We start from the raw sequence: 20,874 nt of genomic DNA on the forward strand, positions 1-20,874 counted from the left end.
AAATCTCATGATTATACCATTATAAAATTTTACACGAATACTTCCATGACCAACAATATCAAGAATTGAGTTATCACCCAAATACACCTTACCAACATCAAAATTTTCATACTTACTAAACTAATTATATTAGGAGTCATGTGGAAAGATGCACTTGAGTCTATCAACCATACATTGTCACTTGCATGGGTGGCCAAGGCTATGATGAAAGCATCTCCATCTTCCTTTTCAAATTCAGAATCAAAATCTTGTTTCTTCTTCTTTTTCTTCTTTTCCTCTTTGCAGTCCTTTCAGAAGTGTCCAGATTTGCTACAATTCTAGTAGATTGCCTTGGACTTACTAGGAGATTTTGATCTCCCTTTATTCATGGACTTAGAATGGCCATGATGCTTTTCATTCTTGCTACTTTCTTTTGGTCTTCCTCAAATACTCAAAGCCTCTTTAGCATTCAGAGAGACCTTCCTTCTCATCTCATTAGGAAGTAGAGAACCAACAATATCCTCCATCTTCAAGATAGCTAAAGTGCTCCCTATGGCTATGAAAAGGTTGTCCCATGAGTCTTGCAACTAACATAGCAAGATTTGGCACCTTTCTTCTTCATCCATCGACACCCCAACGGAGGTCAACCGAGTCACCAACATATCAAAACTTTCTAGATACTCAAAAATCCGTCCACCTTCTTCCATTCTCAATGAATATAACTTCTTCCTCAAGAATATATTGTTCACAAGTGATTTCTTTTGATAGCTCTCACTTAGCTTCTTCCAAAGCTTCTTCATAGTAGGTTCTTCATGGACATTTATCAAAATTGAGTCTATGAGACACAATCTGATGAGACCTTTACCTTTTCTGTCTATCACATCATATTGTGTGATTCAAGTTAAATTTGCGGGACTATGCTTATTCTCATCAATCACATCCCATAGATCTTGATTAATCAATAGATCTTCCATCTTCGACTTCCACATCTCAAAGTTTGCACTAGAAAACTTCTCTACATCAATCCTCCCTAATATGCTTGCCATCTTTGCAATCCCACAATACAGAAATGAAAATCTTTGCACAAGCTCCCACTCAAACCTTAATTAGCTCAAAAAACCCTATACCCAACAAATAGAACCAAAGCTGGCCAGACTTTGATGCCACTTGTAAGGAAGAAAAGGTGCACAAAACTGCTTCCTACGCTAATCTTGAGAGGACAATTATTCAAATTCAACTAACTATTACAAAGATTTCAATGGACAAATAAACATGCATAAATGAAACGTCACAATAAACACATAACACAATGATTACTATGGGGAAACCCTTCTAGGAGAAAAACCCCACCCTCCAAAACCCACATAATGTATTACCGAATCAAGATGATTACAATACACTTGCAATGCAAGTTCTTACAAGAGCACATTACCACAACTTGAGCTCGGAGAGCCACCTACTAGCATCCAATCTTGCAAATAGAACTCAATGATCAAACTCCTCCCCAAGCCCTCCTTATATAGTGATTTTACAACCTAGAAACCACTTGTGGTTTTATAAAATCATGGGCAAAACAACCATGCCACATATTACCCATTCTTGACATTTCTAACCTCAATATGGCAAAACAATCAATTTAAAATAGTATTCCTATCCATAATTTTGTCCCCTACTTAAGATCCTTATAAAAGTCATGTAATGAGTTGTCTATACTCTAAAAATAGCCCACCTATGTTCTACTAGGGCCAAGACACATTTTTAACAACTCATACACCTTTTTCCAACACATAAACATGTGGAAAACTACCACAAACAAACTCTAGAATTTTCTTGAAAAAAGTTCACAAGGTTGAGACACATGTTTCTCAACAATAGATAGCCTAAACTTTCTGATATATAGAAAAAATGGATGATCATCAACCATCCCCTGCCATAATGTTAGAGAAGGCCCTACTAAGATGTCTTAAGAGGATTTATGTCATAATAGGGACTTAAAATGGGTCTTATGTTGTAATAGGTTGTCTTAAGGGCTCACATGTCACAATAGGTTCTCCTAATGGGTCTTATGTTATAATATATCATCTTAAGGGGCGTTATGTCATAATAGGTCCTAACAAGGGTCTTATGTCATAATAAGTCCTAGTAAGGGTTCTTAAGGGGTTTTATGTGATAATCTAGGGGTTGTTAAGGAATCTTATACCATAAAGGTCCTATTAAAGGGTCCTAGGTGTCTTAAAAGACATTGGGTTGTACAAAGAAGTCATAAGATAACATTTTAACATATAAATATACATGTATAACATTTATAGATAACATTGGAAACACTTAGAACATATGCATGACATTTTAACATATTTATAAAGAAATTTAAATATATTAACATTTAAATATACATGTGTATAACATTTAAATATCTTACACGGTCAAAAGATGTCCTAGGGTGCCTTAAATGGTCCTAAGATGTACTAATGGACCTCTTAAGGGAATTTATGTTATAACAAGAACTCTTGAAGGGTTTTAGGTTGTAATGTGGTTTTAGGTCCCAATAGATTCTCTTGTTCGTGATAGCCTAACCCTTTTAAAAAAAATTGTCTCTATAATTTATTGTTTGCATTTAATCCCATTTAAACTTTTAAATACAACTATTTTATTCATTTGTAATTTATTTATATATAATTTACTTTAAAAAAAAATAATTTAAAAAAAAATCCAACATAATTTTTACTATTATTATTATTATTTTTAGTGTGTTTTTATTGTATTTATGTTTTTTTCATGAGCATGTAGATTTTCTTATTAAAAGATGTAAACTCAAGTACAATAATTTTGCCATTAAAAGGCATAGCCTGCCTCTAACAACTATTTTTTTAAATCTTTCAAGTAAATAAGCATGTAGGGTATATATTTAAAGGCGTGGAGCCGAAACTGTGGGATATTTGGCTGTCATTTGATCGAAATAGTTTCACTTCCAGACCCTGTAGTGTCTGTGTTGTTCAAGCAAGGGGCTTATATGAAGCCCAAGTAGCGCGAGCATTCAACTAAAAGCTAATAAATTTGAGGTCGGAGAACCAAAAAGGTCAACATGTAGCTAATATTCGTATTTAAATGTTCATCCAAAAAGGATTTGCAGCAAGTGCCGTTGTGTTTAACATTCTACAGTTAGCAGTACGGCAGATGTTTGGCTTTATTTTAGTTTGCGCAGCACCCAAAGACTTCACCACTACATTTGGGCAAGGGCGGCAGCAGTTCGTGTAAGTTAGTTCTATTTTATTTTCAGTTCGATGCTCTCGCCTGGTATAAATGTTTCATATTTCCAATGCACCGATTCCACTGAAAAATTGCATAGTTTGGGTGTTGCTATGCGTTTGCCGGAAGATCTTTGAGAGCACTTTTGAACTCTTGTTGATAGTTTGACTCGGTGTTTGGGACTCTGAATGTTGAATAGCAAGGCATTTGGGCAATTTGTTAGTGGCGACACTTTGCATCGTCGAGGCAACACTGTTCCAATAAGTTTTGCTTGAAAGGATCAAGTAGAGCGTATTCTTTATAAGTGATCTTCGTAGACCTTACCCAAATGAGTTGAAAACATTTGGTCTGGTTCATCCCATTTGTGAAAACCCATTGCAATGCGCTGAATGCCACCCTTCATCCACACGAGTTAATTCAACAGTACAGACTCATAATGCACCTCTATTAAGTGAATAAGTAAGCCACTGACTACGTTTTTGCGTCCACACATCCAAGCTAACCATATCACTCGGGAAAACACAGGGTTTGGCACCAGAAGTCGTTTTTGTTTTCGATATCTTCGTGGTCTATCTCAGTCTGTGTTTAATATGGACCTATACTGGGTTTAATAGAGATATTGCCTATTGTCAACCTGTGTAAATGGTTCTGAATCCATCGCTCACTTGGTTAAAGATAGAACCCCTGAACTGTGACTTTATTTGCTAGGAGTACGAAGTTTATATGTTCCTTGATATCAGCACAATATTGAAAGAAAGTGGCATTAGAGAAACATTTCACTTGTTCGGGTTTAATTAGTATTCTACTATTTGAAAGATTAAGAATAAGGTTCCTAAGGTTTATAAGGCCTAAGAGGAACCAGTTCTTTCCTATGCATTAATTAAGTATATATCAGATAATATCTCAGAAATAAACCTGAGAATTTCAGAGAATGTGATTTCCATCATTCCACTAATGCAGAAAAGATATGTGCAAGGGATTTATTTAAGTTTCAACTTTCAAATAATTTTGTAAGATACAAAATGGTCTGACCGTCTTGTTATATATGTCTCTTTCCAGGCTTATTGGTAATCATCTACAAAAGTTATGGCGCCACGTTTAGTAAATTTAGCTCACCCTTTAAAAAGGATACTTGGCATGACCGGTTTAATGCACGGTACGCATTTTGTTCTTTCCTCTTGATTTCTCTTGTACTTATATCATAGCATTTTTCTATTTTTTGGTGTCATAACTTCCAATAAGATATATGAATGACTTCTTTTTGTGATTGTCATATGTTAGAGAAAGCTATTGTTGAACAACAAGATAATCTCCTCATCCCTCTGGCCTGTGGCTTCCCAGCATTTTGGATGGACTTTTTTGAACAATTTTTTTTAATTCAAATAGGAATGAATCATATTTTGGATTATACATATTTAATAATAATTTTTTGTAAACTGTGTCTAGAATGGTTAATAGATGTTACCATCGCACCTCTTCTTAAATTTCTTTGTGAACATGACAGATTTTTGAACCTTGCTGGTCATATTAACACAAAAGGATAGATAGATAGAAGAAATTTTTAATGTCCACGAGGAGAAAATTATCCTATGGGACACCCTAACCACTAAACGGACTTTAATAATTCGGTTTGTTTTGTGCAAGCTGATGATGAACCCACCTAACTGCTCAATGTTGTCCTTGCTTAATAGATTGTACCAAGAGCTGTCAGATATAGCATACACGAATTTGACCCTGCTGTCTCTGTATACATCACATTCTAAAATAAAGTGTTGTTCGGTTTCCACCTTCCCAGAATTACAAAATGTGCAAACTCTCTCTTCCCAAGGCTCTTTTGGCCTCTTCCATCTTCCGGTCTCACATCTAAGCTGGTGGGAGTTGGTTATAAGCTGAGCAATAAGAGTTTTAGCTCTCCAAGAAATTATGGCCTCTATATATGCCTTTTGGAGTTGGTCACACATAGGATTGAACTCGCTGGTGTAATAAGCCTTTTTCCTCCCAAGCCCATTTCCCCAAATCTTCTTATAGAATTTCTCCATAACAAATACCTTTATTTCTTTATTGTTTGTGGGACACAAATTAAAATGGATATTCCATTTGTTCATCCACTTGATGTTTTGTTGCATCCATGTCTTTTTATGTTTGCACAAAGTATCATCAAAGACCATTTTAGATCACTTACTTGTAAACGATTTTCAGTTCTTTTAAGATAACTAATGAGGCGAACCATAGCAAGAGCCTCGATAGGAGCAGCTCCCACTTCACTAAGCATGATATCATATGAAACAATGCTTTTGATTTTAAACTTTCTTGAGATCCAACACTTTTGAATCCTCTTGATTTGTTTCCATTGTGAGGCTGAAGTGCTGCTGACCCAAACTTCACATCCATAAAGAACAATTGATAACACAAGAAGCCCAAACAAAGTTTGAGTCTTTTAAATTTTTCCAGTCCCAAACCTCAACATCACGACATCTATTTTGAAGCACATTAAGTGCCTTCCATCCTCATAGAACTCTTTTCTTTTTACAACCTTCCCAGCTTAGATTTTTGTTGAAGTCAATCCCAAGATATTTATACTCAATCCCAAGGTAATAATTATGTAGGTGGGTAGGAGGCTATAAACTTAATGAACTTGTGCTAGACACATGCTTTGGCGATTTGTGTGATTTAGGGACGGAACTTGTTTGGTGTGCCAGGGCCATGCATGAAAATTTAGTTGTGATGGGCATGAACAAGGAAGACTCATTGGGTATCTCTGCTATAGCAACAAATATTCTCACATACCCATGAGGTATAAAGTTCTGTAAAAGACATAACTAGTGTCAAGTGGGCTATTCATAATCATGAGAGGTAGGTTTGTGTGAACCACTACTCATGATTTTTGGATGAATGAATTTGATTAAAAAATTATGCAACCAAATCCTAATAAAACAACATAGTTTTGTACATTTGTTATTAGGAATAAGCTTACTCAGCACACCATTGTTCTCTTTTAAATTTTTTAATAGTCTTTTGGCTTGTACAAACTACAAACTCATAAAATAGAGGGCAGTGGAATCGTTATAGATTAGAAGGAAGAAGCATGAAACAACAGTTGAACTTCATAAAAGCAAATTACGAATATGATTGCTTCTGCGAATGATCAGTTAACCGCCTCAAAATTCATGCATCCAAACAGGTTGTTCATGTGGGACCAGTAACCATGAGATTGCACAATGCAAGGTCCAGTGGGACCAATAAGCAGAAGATAATACTACTTGGGAGGTTTATGATGAAACCCTTCAGAAATTTCCTCGTCTGTTCAATGCTTCTTTTGGCTAAAGAAAACTCTATATGATGTTTATGTCAGCAAACGTTTATGAATAATTATGTGGACACTCCATCATTGAGGACAATGGTTCACAAGGGGGGGATATGTTTTTGATAATAAAAGGAGCAGAGCCAAGGTGCTGTCCCTTTACACAACAGCCTCGAGGGCCTAAAGTAGGCAGGATAGGTAGTAATTATGTAGGTGGGGAGGAGGCTACAAATTTAATGAACTTGTGCCAGATCATGCTTTGGCGATTTGTCTGATTTAGGGAGGGAGCTTGTTTGGTGTGCCAGGGCCATGCATGCAAATTTAGTTGTGATGGTCATGAAAAAGGAGGACTCATCGGGTATCTCTGCTATAGCAACAAATATTCTTAGATACCCATGGGGTATAAAGTTCTGTAAAAGACATAACTAGTGTCAAGTGGGCTATTCATAATCATGAGAGGGCACTCAATCATTGAGGACAATAGTTCACAAGGGGGGGGATATGTTTTTGATAATAAAAGGAGCAGAGCCAAGTCGCTGTCCCTTTACACAACTGCCTCAAGGGCGTAAAGTAGGCAGGATAGGTAGTAGCAGCACATCAACAGAAAACTATGAATATCAAAAACATTAAACATAACCAGCAGCATCATCATAAAAAAGAAACTAGTATTTCTTGAGTTCATGTTTTGCGAGCCATCTAACCTAATTAATGTCTTAAGGAAAGGCCACTTAGGCTATCAATAGCATTAACAGTTTCTAAGCTACTTTAAGTATCAAAATCTCAAACAGCAACAGTGGTAAGAGTCTTATAATAAAACCCAATAATGGCCATAGTCGGACCCAATCATGTAAGTACATCACCTGTGACTTTCTATACGCCTTTTCATTTGATTCAAATTTGTGTTTGCTAAAAAATTCCCGCCTTTGTTTAGTCCAAATGAAGTGTGACCTGCCCTTGTCCAACAACATTACCATGCAAAACAGGATATACCATTGCCCAAAATTTTCAAGCCCCATTACCACTAATTCTCAGTTTACTCTCTCCAGCCAGGAGAGTTTTCACACGAGGAAGGATCTTGTTCAGGTTTCTCCAACATCCAATGCCTTCGAGTCTAATCTGGTAGCTGCTAAAGCATCTACAACCTTATTCCCTTCCAGTTATTTGTTACTGATCCCTATGCAAGTGATCAATAACAAATAAATCCAGGCCGAACAAAAGTTTTCTTATATCCCCTTTGATTCTGTCTATCAACCAGTTGGTTTTGATTAGGCCTTTAGAGACTTACATAAATCCAGGCCCAAAAAAGGTATTCCTATATCCCATGTGATTCTGTCTATCGACTAGTTGGTTTTGATCTTTCGAGATTTATATTATGAGCTTTGAATCCACTTCTATAGCTAGAGCCTTAATACCAATAGGCGGGGCAAACTTTATTCCCGCCAAAAGTGCCATTCCCTTAGACTGTTTATTAGTGAAACCATTCAGGTTACCAGTAAAGGCAGCAATCAATTTCCCACTGGAAGCTCTGATGACACCACCACCCTGCTTTTGCCCTTCTAGCAGCTCCATTGAAATTGAGCTTGCACCCTCCTTCGTGAACTTTTTATATAACTATTTAAATTTCATAATTAGAGGTGATATTATTTGGAAATATACTGCATACATTTGTTGATAGATTAGTGGAATCTATGTTGAAAATGATAGCAACCAATGTTTTGCTATAGATACTTGGTACTTGTAAGTATTACGATGTAATTGGTAAAATACTTGCTTGATATTTAACAAAGACCGAAAGGTCAATATATACAAAAGACTAAAACGATGTTTCCTTAGGAAACAATCGTAAAGAATAAAAACATTCTATTCTAGCTAAATGAATGCTAAAGAAAGCTAACAAACAACTACAAACTAACTAATATTAGTGCAAACTAGCTAACAGATTGTCAAGTGTTCCATTTATTCTCATGAGAGATGGATTCATGTTGAATCATTACTTATGAAACATGGGTCAATGAGTTTGACTCAAAATTACACAGTTAAATCCTGATAGCAATATCATAATTTGTCTTCTTGTGGAAATTATCTCCTACTTATCAATTGATGAGCTTAAGGGGCTTTCTAATGAATGGTTCGTAAGGCACAACACTTGGTGAAGGTTTTGCAAATGGGGTTACAAGCTTTGGTTTTAACCATGGAGGAAACTCTGTAGTTAAGCGCGCTCAGGCTAGAGTAGTACTAGGATGGGTGACCTCCCGGGAAGTCCTGGTGCTTCACCCTTGTGAGCATCACTTAGATCCAATGAGTGCTAAGTGTTCCATTTATTCTCATGAGAGATGATTCATGTTGAATCACTACTTATGAAACATGGGTCAATGAGTTTGACTCAAAATCACATAGTTAAACCCTTGTTAGGAATGGAAAAAGAAATCTGTAAATAAGCAATACCAGGAAAGAATCTAAGTGAGTAAATGCATGAAAAGATATTACCATAAAATAGGAGAGAGAAAGCTTTTAGCTCCAACACCATGAGACAAGATATTTGGAAAGGGGAAAGCAAAGAAAACCCCTTGTGATATTATGAATGAGGCATGAAAAGCCTAAGAAGAAAGAGAGAAAGAGCAAGAGAGCAATTGCTCATACAATAATTGAGAAGAGGAAGAAACCTCATTGTGAAATGAGAGAAGAGGGTCATCTCTTATATAGAGATGAGAGAGAGGAGTTAGAATGTAACTCCCATGTCTATGAATGCCACCATTCATAAGTGTGTGAGGCCAAGTGTGAGATTCCTCTTAAGGAGGAATAATCTAAAATTAGAAATTACAATATATATTTGTACTCACATATTCCACTAGATGACAAAATAAGATGTAGTGGAAAAAGGACAAAAAAGAAATATATTAGGATACCTTGGCTTATATCCTAATATATTACAACAATAAAGAAAGGAGTTCTAACCTTGGTTTATAAACACACCAAGGAAAGATTACAACTTCTAACACCCCCCTTTAATCTTTACTTGGGGTAATTACATCAAAGGGTATTAAACCCATAATTTACAAAAATCTGCAACTTAATCTTCAAGATGAAGTAATTTGATTGTCTTCAAGCCATATGGTACATTTGCAGATCCAAGAGAAGTACATGAGTCCTTTGAATGTGATCAAGTGGAAGCATAGACACATCTTTGAGAAGGTTCCTTGATGGATTACCTGAAAAAAAAGAACAACAAGACAAATATCCACAAGTAGAATGCCATCATATATGCAAATTCGAAATCCTTTTGAATAAGGATAATAAAACTCTCATAGAGAAACAATGAGTAAAACATGTTACCACAAAACAATGGAGATAACCTGATATCAAGATAAAGTATATGCTCAAAAAAATTGTCAACAAGGACAAATTGAGTAAAAAGCTTGATCAATGCTCTCATGAAAAGTATATTATACTAATGCACAAATGACCACAGACAAGGCCAACTAATGATACTTGCATCAATCTTGCATCAATCACGTGGATATAGACAATCCACTTAATGAATCATCCCACTGCAAGCTAATGGGGGCGTCCCTCCATAACATGCATGACTCATGATCTAAGCAATAAAGTATGCAGATCATTATCACATTAATATATGAAAATAAAGTAAAAAGAGAGACACGCTGATCAAATTAGTATTATCATGATTTGTTAGGATACTCAAACGAATGGATTATGAGGATTTAACAACATATTGCCTTTAAATTGGATCAAATCACCTGAATTTGGAGGGAAAACTCCAATAATAGTATCCTCTTCATTGAGGAACAAAATGGAACAACATGGAGGGAAACTCCATAAAAATATTATCCTATCAAAATGGAACAGATAGGATCAAATGGAGGGAAACTCCATATAAAATGAGTGCATACCAATATAGGATGGAGGGATACTCCATGGGCCAGATAAGGAAACTATGTATCAGTTATACTGAGGGAACCTACATAGTTATCCTTGAAAAAATTGGCTCCCTATGCAACTCAAAACAAATATCATATAAATCATGTATATCAATGGTATAAAACCATAAAGTGCCAACATGGGCATAGAATGATGCTATAAACGCATAATAGTGCAACTATGTGCATATCAAAATATCAGAATAAGGCAAATGTGTAAGATTACTCATAATCCAATTAAGTAAAATGATTTAAGGAAGATCAACTAAATATAGATATCAGGTATAAAACTCCATTAAGGGTAAACATGAGTACTCAATTCATTTTGTGAAGGTATATAACAAGTTCTCAATCATAATAGTCATAAATGAAATTATATATTTATTTGGATATATATGTGTGCACCCATATATACTTAAATAAATATACGATAAGTCACAATATTTACCTTTAACAAAAAGCATTGAGAAGATACTTCTATAAAAAATATATCAAGAAGAATGAATATGATGAATAAAGACAAAAAAAACCTCTAAAATCCATCTCTCCCAACCACTTAATTTATCATCAATTAAAAAACACTGTTCAACCACTTAGCCCCAAAAACATCATTAGTGATGTTGCTTGGATTATCTACTCTAACGGCGAGGCTTCTGCTGAGGGTATGCTTGAAATAGGGCTCCGAAATTTAAAATAAAGAATCAAACAAGATTTTCAAAAATAGTTACTGTCAGAACAGTTGTTATAAACTACAGAGTGGGAATATTGAAACTTCATAATGATTCCCAGAGATATTCAAAATCTCTGTCATTTCTCACAGATAAATACAACAAAGTGGCAGATAAACTTAACATTACATAGAAACCAACAGGCCCAAAAACTAAACTCCACCTGGGAAAAAAGAACAAGCGTCAGTTAAATGAGGAAAGGGTAGCCGCTTCACGGGACACCTTGCTTCACCCCGAGAAGCTTCGGAAATTTGTCTTCCAATTCGACAAACAGAGGAAATATTGTCGGTTTCAGCTTTTTCATCCATACTCGAGGCTTGGATTTGCCTACTATACTTTTATTTTCCCCTAAGACTCTTAAGGATAACATTGATCAAGAAGGAAACGAAACAAAGGGATTACAGAGCGATGTAAAAGTTGCTTTGAACATTGATCCAGCCTTTGTAGTCTCTCCGGAAGACAGGCCCCGAATTGGTAACAATTTAAGCGACTTCTCAGCTGGTGAGCAAGTCCCAATGATAGATCTTAACAACATAGACATGGCAACAAGCGAAATCCAGAGAGCCTGCAAGGACTGGGGGTTCTTCCAAGTCATAAACCATGGCGTCCCTCTCCACCTCATCCACACGCTCCAATCTCAAGCAGCTCAGTTCTTCTCATTGCCCGTTCAAGACTAGGCCAAAGTCAGAAGAGACTTCAATAACCCTTTTGGCTACTATGACAATGAGCTCACGAAGAATGTGAGAGACTGGAAACAAGTCTTAGATTTTGCATGCAGAGGCACAATTCATCTTCCTCGTCATTTGAAGTAGATTCCAGTGAAACGATGCCCTTGACAAATTAGTGGCCAGAAAACCCACCGCATCTGAGGGAGGCCTGTGAGAAATACGCTGAGGCTGTAGAGAAGCTATCGTTCAAATTGCTGGGACTAATATCTAGAAGCTTAGGATTGCCCAATGATTATTTCGATTCAAAGTTTGAAGAGCATACTTCTTTTCTAAGATTCAATTATTATCCTACGTGTCCAGTGCCTGACATGGCTCTGGGTGTGAAGACTATTCACACAGGCCTTCGAGTCGTCGGGTAGAACAGGCAGCTGAGCTTCAACGTAGAAATAATGGAATAAAAGAATGATCTTAGCAAATTCCAATACACAGATTTTAACTTATTCTCAATATCTTATCTGTAGATGAAGGCTTCCTTACCAGTCATCCAGGTACACAATGAAATTTATCACCCATTAAATTGAGTGATAATTCCCGAGTGCTCAACCATCTCCAGTTCATAGTCTCTAAAATAATACTGTAGACATAACCATTCTGGGATGCATGGAGGTTTTCTGGAATCCTCTCGGCAAGTTTTAAGGACACAGGAACACAGAAATTGTAGTTATGCATAAAGGGGCGAAACACCTCCACAACACTTCACCAAGGATTGTCATATAGACAATCTGCTGTTTTCTCCGAAATCTATATAAAAACCAAATAATCACACTGGCTTCAGGCATGCTAAGAAAAATTATAGCATGTCATATTTTGACAAAGAGCCAAAAATGCTCAAGTGATAACTCTGCTAAAACTTTGACTATTAGTTCTACATAAATGCAACTTAATGATAGGGCAAGATTTAGGACAGGGCACTTCAGGCTGCTGCGCGTCTCCCAGATTGAATATTCTTAACTTTCCTGGATTGGACATTCTTGCCAACGTTGTGAGGGCAAGTTAAAGGAACAAAACCCGTTGCCATAAGTTTAACCGAGTGTTCCTCAGCATTCTCGTCGATAACAATCTGTTGATAACGGTAAATAGCAGCCAGTGCCATCACAAGCCACAGCTTAGGCTGAAGTGTAGCATGCCATGAGGGAGATATTTTCCAAGAATTATAGCAGGGGGCATCAATGTGAATACATTAAATAGGATGACAAAAATAGCCTTGGATTTGCTGAAGGTCTACAATCCTCAGAAGAAGCAGCTGAGATAAAGGATGCTTTGGTTAATGCAGGTGCAGTTAAAGCCGAGAATCTAAATCAACCTAGAGATGAGCTAAAACAGGATGTGCATCATCAACTAAAGCAGACTCGGAGGACTAATAAAAAAGTGAATGGTATTGCAAAAGAGATGAGGAAGCTCCACCGAGAAGGTATAAACAATGCAACAAATTATGTGATTGAAGTTGCTGTTCTGTTTGCTACTGTAGCATTTGCACCTGCATTTTGCGCAGTATGTAGCATAGATTTAGGGTCAGAATGGATGAAGGTTGCAGTGGTAAATTTGAAGCCCGAGCAGAGCCCAATTTCTATAGCAATAAATGAAATATCGAAGCGGAAAAGCTCTGCTCTCGTTGCATTCAACGGAGGAAACCGCCTGGTGGCCGAGGAAGCCGTAGTAATCTCTGCCCGCTATCCAAACAAATTATTTATGCACACCAAAGATATGGTGGGCAAAACATATAATCAGGTCAAGAATTTTGCATACTCGCTTTACCTTCCATATGACATAGTTGAAGGCATGCATAAAAGAAAAAGTTGAAACGGTCCCTGACAAGGAGCCAAAAACTTAAGGCCAAAAAAAACAAAGTGCGAGCCAAACCTATGCAGGAAACCAGAATGCTAATAAAACGCATAAGCTGAAGGGAGGACAGGCAAGACAGATATCAAAAGAGCACAGAGTTGCTAATAAGGAAAACCCTTTGGCGGCAGGCCTTCCAAAGGGGGTTAGATGAAAACTATTAGAAAATAAGAAGTAACCTGCACAAATTAGAGCAAACAGAAGTTAATCAGGTTTGGCGGTAAACCAGCCAAACTCAAAAAAAATTCAATTTCTTCCATCTTAAGAAGATTAAAGAAGAAATTAGTAAAATCTCTCTCAAGAGTCTCCTTTGAATCGTACCTTCATGCAAACACTCAAAACAAAGATTAAACTGCTCTGATACCATGTTAGAAATGGAAAAAGAAATCTGTAAATAAGCAATACCAGGAAAGAATCTAAGTGAGTAAATGCATGAAAAGATATTACCATAAAATAGGAGAGAGAAAGCTTTTAGCTCCAACACCATGAGACAAGATATTTGGAAAGGGGAAAGCATAGAAAACCCCTTGTGATATTATGAATGAGGCATGAAAAGCCTAAGAAGAAAGAGAGAAAGAGCAAGAGAGCAATTGCTCATACAATAATTGAGAAGAGGAAGAAACCTCATTGTGAAATGAGAGAAGAGGGTCATCTCTTAAATAGAGATGAGAGAGAGGAGTTAGAATGTAACTCCCATGTCTATGAATGCCACCATTCATAAGTGTGTGAGGCCAAGTGTGAGATTCCTCTTAAGGAGGAATAATCTAAAATTAGAAATTACAATATATATTTGTCCTCACATATTCCACTAGATGACAAAATAAGATGTAGTGGAAAAAGGACAAAAAAGAAATATATTAGGATACCTTGGCTTATATCCTAATATATTACAACAATAAAGAAAGGAGTTCTAACCTTGGTTTATAAACACACCAAGGAAAGATTACAACTTCTAACAACCCTGATAGCAATATCATAACTAATATTAGTGTTAAAGTTTTTAGTCAATTTGGATATATATATATATATATATATATATATCTCATGAGGTATAATTATATATGTGTTTATTATATGAGATAAATTTATATATATATATATATACAACTATTGTTATATGTATTATAATTATATAATAATAATATTATTACTATGTTATAATATTAATTGTTAATTAACAAATAGACATGTCCCTTAAAGGGACACACCTATTCATGGCTTATGCTTATTAATATGAGGAGAGTTGCTTTTGGAATGCACATACCAAATATCATGTTAGTGCTATTACATCTACAACGATCCTTGTAACTTAACAATTAGAAACATTTTAATATTTACAATAGATCACAGATAGATAACCATTAACTAATAATAAAAGCTTATATATTATCGTAACAACCTCTCTTAAGGGTTAATCTATCGAGAGCACAAAGTTGTTAAAAAGCATAAAAGACAAATTTTGTTTGCTCAAAGTGCTCCGCATTGTTCGTTGTGGGCTGTGAACCAGATTGCTTAGATAGGGCAGCTAAGTGCTTTTGACATTCAACCTTTAGGTGCCCATACTTGTGGCAATAGGTGCATCGAATTTTCTTTTTCCTGGAGCCTTATGAAGCTGGAGTAGAGGACCTTTGCTGAGAAGACTATTGTAAACTAGAACCACCTTATCGTTGTCGCGATATTCGAAGATTGTTAGCATCTTCTTCCGTGTACCATAATTGTGATCATTGAATTTTGAATAGCTCTCGAGCAAAATATTAGTCAAAGATGCCATATCACGTTTTTCAATGAAAAAGTGTGAAACTCTGTGAAGGCCTGTACCTTGAGGCAAAAAAATAGACCTAGAAAATTTGAAGGGATACTCAATAGGGAGCTTGAAAAACTCAAAAATAATGTTGTCGATTTTTGGATCCGCTGGCTCAAAAATCGAGGCATCTAGAAAAAACAGACAACTCAATTGAGATCTTGAAAAATCCACCAAGAATCTATAATTTTTTGATCTAGTATAGAAAATTAGGGTTTCTAACAAAAATGACCTTGGCAGCAAAAAAAACTTAGAAAAATGGCAGATTTGCAGAGAAAATTGTAGAATTTGGCACGAATAACCAACAGAGGTTTGTAAAAAACCTAGACGCCTTCAAATAGGCAAAAAACGACCACTTTAATTTTTTTTATAGAAAAAACAGGCCACAAAATAGACGTGCGATTTCAGAGAAATTTGAACATGAGTGCCAACAAAATTTGGACGTGAGTTGTAGAGAAATGGCGTCAAATGGATCCAAATAGATCTCCATGTGAACAACAGAGAATAACCCTCGATTTTTAGAGGATTCAGTCCCGCTAGTTTCAGATAGAAGGGCACGCATTTGTAGACTAGAAAAAATTGCCGGAGTCACAGACAAAATGGTGCAATTTTTTGCCAGAAAACCCTAGTCGAACCAGAGGTTTTGGAAACAATTGCATGAAAATAGTTTCAAAAATAAAAGTAGATAATTTCAACCAAGAAATTATAATTATTTTTTAAATTTGTTAGAGTATTGTTTCTGATACCATATTATGATGTAATTGGTAAAATACTTGTTTGATATTAATAAAAACCGAAAGGTCAATATATACAAAAGACTAAAATGATGTTCCCTTAGGAAACGACTGTAAAGAATAGAAACATTCTATTTTAGCTAAAAGAAAAATAACATATAACTATAGACTAATTAATATCAGAAACATTCTAATATTTACAATAGATTACAAATAGATAAACATCAACTAATAGTAGAAGCTTATCTATTATCATAATAGTAAGAAAATTATATCTAACTACCTTTGCGTGTGTAAGTGGATGCAGGAGGTTGTATTACCCTTGGAAAAGGGAGGTAGAGTAGAATTAGGGAGATTCGAAAGAATGAAAGAAGGTCCAACAGCCCAGGCCACCTAGAGGAATGAGGTTTTTGTAGGGGGTCTACCCAGGCTATCCCAAAACTCAATAAGAGATTCAGCATGAATGCATCCATGACACCATGCCTCCCACCACTTATGCCAGATTTCTCTAGAGAGAGGGCATAAGAAGAATAAATGAGAAACATCTTCTCCATGCATCCTACAGAGGGGGCAGAGCGAAGGACCCTGAAACCCTCTTCTCTGGAGGTTATCCCACGTAAGACACTTTTTTTGAGCAACCAGCCATAGAAAAAAATTACATTTAGGCCATGAGAATCTATTCCAAACCTTCCGCCACCAGGGAATTTCTTGAATCTCATTACATTGACTATCCAGCCGAGCATACCCCTGGGTTACACTGAAACTACCTTTAGGGCTAGGACCCCAAGCCAGGATATCTTTGTCCTTAGAACTGCACAGCCTAAGAGAGAGAAGATTGGCCAGCTCTGCCCGAATCTCCGAGGAGCCCCCCGGGGGCCAGTCCTGAGGATCTTTCCAACTAGCAACAATCATCGGACCACAACTCTTCATAGTTTTGAAGTGAACAACTTTGTTCCATCCTACAGCAGAAAAAATCGGACATAGAGGCTGAAGATTTGGATGGCTGGAGAGAATGGGAGGATAGCCATCCCAGGAGTCTTGCCAGAATAACACACTCGATCCCTCATTACATATCCAGAAGAGGCCGTCCTTGATGAGAGGAGCACCTCTTTTAAGAGTGTCCCAAATAAAGGATCCCTTACCATTTAGCTCCAGTCTAGGAATATCCTGAAGATCCTCTCCTGGGAAATACTTATGGGCCAGAATTTTAGCCCAATCTCGATCTTGATTCTTGCACCATCTCCAATATAACTTAGCCGCCAGAGCTTTGACACCAAGAGCCATAGATTTAAGGCCTAATCCCCCAGCAATCTTAGGCTGGCAAACAGTGTCCCACTTGACCAAGCTACATTTAGAAGAGAGGAGAGTGCCTGACCAAAGGAATTGTCACGACAAAGCATCAAAATCTTTCATAACTCCAATGGGAGGAGTTTGGACCAGACACCTATAAATGGGAAGAGTCTGAATCACAGTCTTGAGGAGGGTGACCCTTCCAGCTGAGGAGAGCCATCTATGAGTCCAATGACTCACCTTGCTCCGAAATTTGTCCAACAGACCTTGCCAATAATCTTTCAGCTGAGTTCCCAGGGCCAGTGGCACTCCAAGATAAATCAAAGGAAGGGAAGTAACCCGAAACTTGAAAATTCTAACAATCCTGACCTGAATCGACTGAGGAGTATTAAAGAAATAAATAGATGATTTACCTTCATTAATCTGCTGTCCAGAAGCTTTCAAATAAGTATCCAAAATCGCTTTGAAGTTCCTTGCTTCATTTATGGTAGCCAAACCCATCAATGCAGTATCATCCACAAATTGGAGGTGCGTGTATGTTGGAATGTCATTGTGCCACTTCCACCCTTGAACCGGTCCCTTTTCTGCTTGAGATTTTATAAATCTGCCCAGAGTCTCTGCCATAATGATAAACAGATATGGAGAGATAGGATCCCCCTGCCGAAGCCCCTGAGAAGCAGAGAATAGATCAGTAGGTTCTCCATTAATAAGGACTAAAAAGGAAGTGGAATTCACACAGTTGAGAACCCAATCCACCCACTCCATATCAAATCCAAAAGCAAGAAGCACACGACCCATGAACTCCCAACTAACTCGGTCGTAAGCTTTAGCCAAATCCAGCTTAATAAACATAGCCTTTTCCTTGGACATGGCCATAGAATGAATAGCTTCCGAAGCTATAACCACTCCATCAAGAATCTGTCTACCACCAACATAACCTCCTTGTTCCTCGGAAATCAAAGAGGCAAGAAAAGGCTTAAGCCTTTCAGCAATTAATTTTGTGATAATTTTGTACGTGACATTGCATAAAGCAATAGTTCTGAATTGATCCAACCTGTTAGCTCCATCAATCTTGGGGATGAGAGTCAGGAAAGTAGCATTCAAGGACTTGAGCATTTGTTTATTTTGATATGATTCCTGAACAACTTCTAGAAGATCAAATTTAATAATCTCCCAAAACTCCTGGAAAAATTCAATGGGAAATCCGTCTGGGCCCGGGGCTTTACCTTAAATCATACCAAAAACCACCTTCTCCAGCTCTTCAAGCATAACAGGTTTTAACAGATCTCTATTCATACTGCCAGACACAAGATGAGGAATGCAATCTAAAATAGCTCTTGTCTCCACCAAGGAAATAGGTTCCTCCTTAGAGAAGAGCTGAGAGAAGTAATTAGTGGCCTCTAAAGAAATTGCCTCCTTGGAAGAGAGATGATCTCCAGAAGAAGATACAAGAGAAGTAATAGAATTTCCGAACCTGCGAGCTTTAACAGTGTTGTGGAAGAAAGCAGTGTTTCTATCTCCTTCCAGCAACCAATCCACCCGAGACTTTTGTTTCCAGAATATTTCCTCACGAAGCTCCCATTCTTCAATCTCCCTCAAAGCTGAGGATTCTTCAGACATTAAATCAGGAGTCATTCCTTGGTCCTTGATCTGGCGAGTGACACTGTCTAGCCTGGCCTGGGCCCCCCTTAAATGCTCTTGAAGGTTTCCAAAACACTGTTTATTCCACTGTTTCAACCTGAACTTCACATGCTGAAGCCTCTTCTCAAAGGTGTACATGGAAGTTCCATGAGGGGGCCTGCCCTCATACCACCAGGCTATCATAAGATCATGAAGGGAAGGATCTCTCAACCACATCAGCTGAAACTTGAAAGAGGGATTCGTAGAAGTCTTGAAAGGAGCGACAGAGAGCATGATAGGCCAGTGATCAGAGCCTCTCCAATCAAGAATTTCTGAACTGGTAGCCCATCTAATATTCATCCAAAAACAAGATACTAGGAACCTGTCAAGCCTTTCAGAGATAGCCTCCATCCCACTCCTGTTATTCCAGGTGAATAAGCTAGAAGCGGGTTTAACATCAATAAGGTTCAAAGCACTAATGTTGTCTCTAAGCATACTAGAAGAAGGACCCAATCGAGAAATTCCTCCCCTCTTTTCCTCAAGATTAGTAACAGTATTAAAATCTCCAGCAACAATCCAAGGAAGGAAAGGGTCTAAAGATCGGACAAATTTAACATGTGGCCACATAAGAGATTTTCCAACTAAATCATTAGGAGCATAAACATTGGAAAACAAGCACCTTTCACCTATCTCAAAGTGAGAAGCCATAAAAGAGATGGAGGATCTGCTTGTAACCCACCACAGGGGAGTTACCTTCTTAGGATTCCAGAGACAAGCAAGACCACCTGAGCTTCCTTGAGCACCTACTGCCTGCCAGCTACCATGGGGCCATAACTTTGGCCCACAACTATTTAATTCATCAACTGAAAGTTTAGTTTCCTGAATGAAAAAAACATCTGGAGAGTGAGAATCTATCAATCTGCGAACAACCTTTTGTCTAGGGATGCTGTTCAACCCCCTAACATTCCATGAAATAACAATCATTTAGAAGATTGCGAGAAGTGGGAGTCAATGGGCTTCACAAACCCCGCTTCAACCAAAGTCTCACCCATCATCTTAACTTTCTCTTGATCCGTTTTCCTTCCACTCTTAGCAGATTTTTCTGAGGTCCCTTTTTTAAAGGGCTTTTGCTGTAATCCCAATATGGATGTAGCTTTAGAGCCTTTTGTGTTGTCGGTCACTCCTTTCTTGCCAGAGTGGGTAGAGGCTATGATATTTGGACAATCACGGGGATGTGAGCTACTAGGAATATCACAACATGACTCCTGAATCAATCCATCCGAGCCAACAGTCTGGCCTTGTACTTCCTCAAGAATTTGGACTAGATTCTCAACTTCCTCTAGCTGGGGTTCCAAAAGAGAGTTATCACTCGGGGGTGTCTCAACAGGTATACCTTCCTCCTGTATTAAGTTCTCCAGCACATTAAACCTGTTGAAGGTGTCATCACTTTGTCTATTCGTCCAAGTTCTCTTCTGCCCCTTTCCTTTATTACGCGGCTTCACTACCAGCTGGCATCAGGGTTTTGCCTTTGTCATCCTTAGGGGTCAGCATCGTGGTTGCTGATGATTGAGAAAATTTATTTCGGGGGCATTTGCGTTGCAAGTGCCCATACTCACAACAAATCCTGCATCTGAAGGGTAGAGTCTCATAGTCCAACTGCTGAATCCATG

General features: G+C 37.5%; 1 protein-coding gene and 1 pseudogene across 4 annotated transcripts in view; both read left to right on the forward strand.

The window, feature by feature from the left end:
* Positions 1-2,840: 2,840 nt before the first annotated feature.
* The window catches only part of MTSSB (mitochondrially targeted single-stranded DNA binding protein), a 99,697-nt gene continuing 81,663 nt past the window's right edge, over positions 2,841-20,874 (forward strand). Inside the window, exons 1-2 of one of the 4 annotated variants that reach the window (XM_089817983.1) lie at positions 2,841-3,230; positions 4,285-4,381. In XM_089817983.1, the coding sequence (XP_089674109.1) occupies positions 4,312-4,381 (70 nt within the window). In that variant the 5' untranslated portion in view covers positions 2,841-3,230; positions 4,285-4,311. Of the gene's footprint in view, positions 3,231-3,343; positions 3,685-4,284; positions 4,382-20,874 lie in introns of those variants that run through there. The other 3 variants (XM_089817980.1, XM_089817981.1, XM_089817984.1) reach the window with 3 other exon arrangements.
* LOC149564422 (uncharacterized) lies at positions 11,082-13,720 on the forward strand (annotated as a pseudogene).

Source organism: Cupressus sempervirens, chromosome 3 (genome assembly GCF_028749045.1).
Source record: "Cupressus sempervirens isolate cs-2001-9-10 chromosome 3, ASM2874904v1, whole genome shotgun sequence".
Taxonomy (NCBI): Eukaryota; Viridiplantae; Streptophyta; class Pinopsida; order Cupressales; family Cupressaceae; genus Cupressus; species Cupressus sempervirens.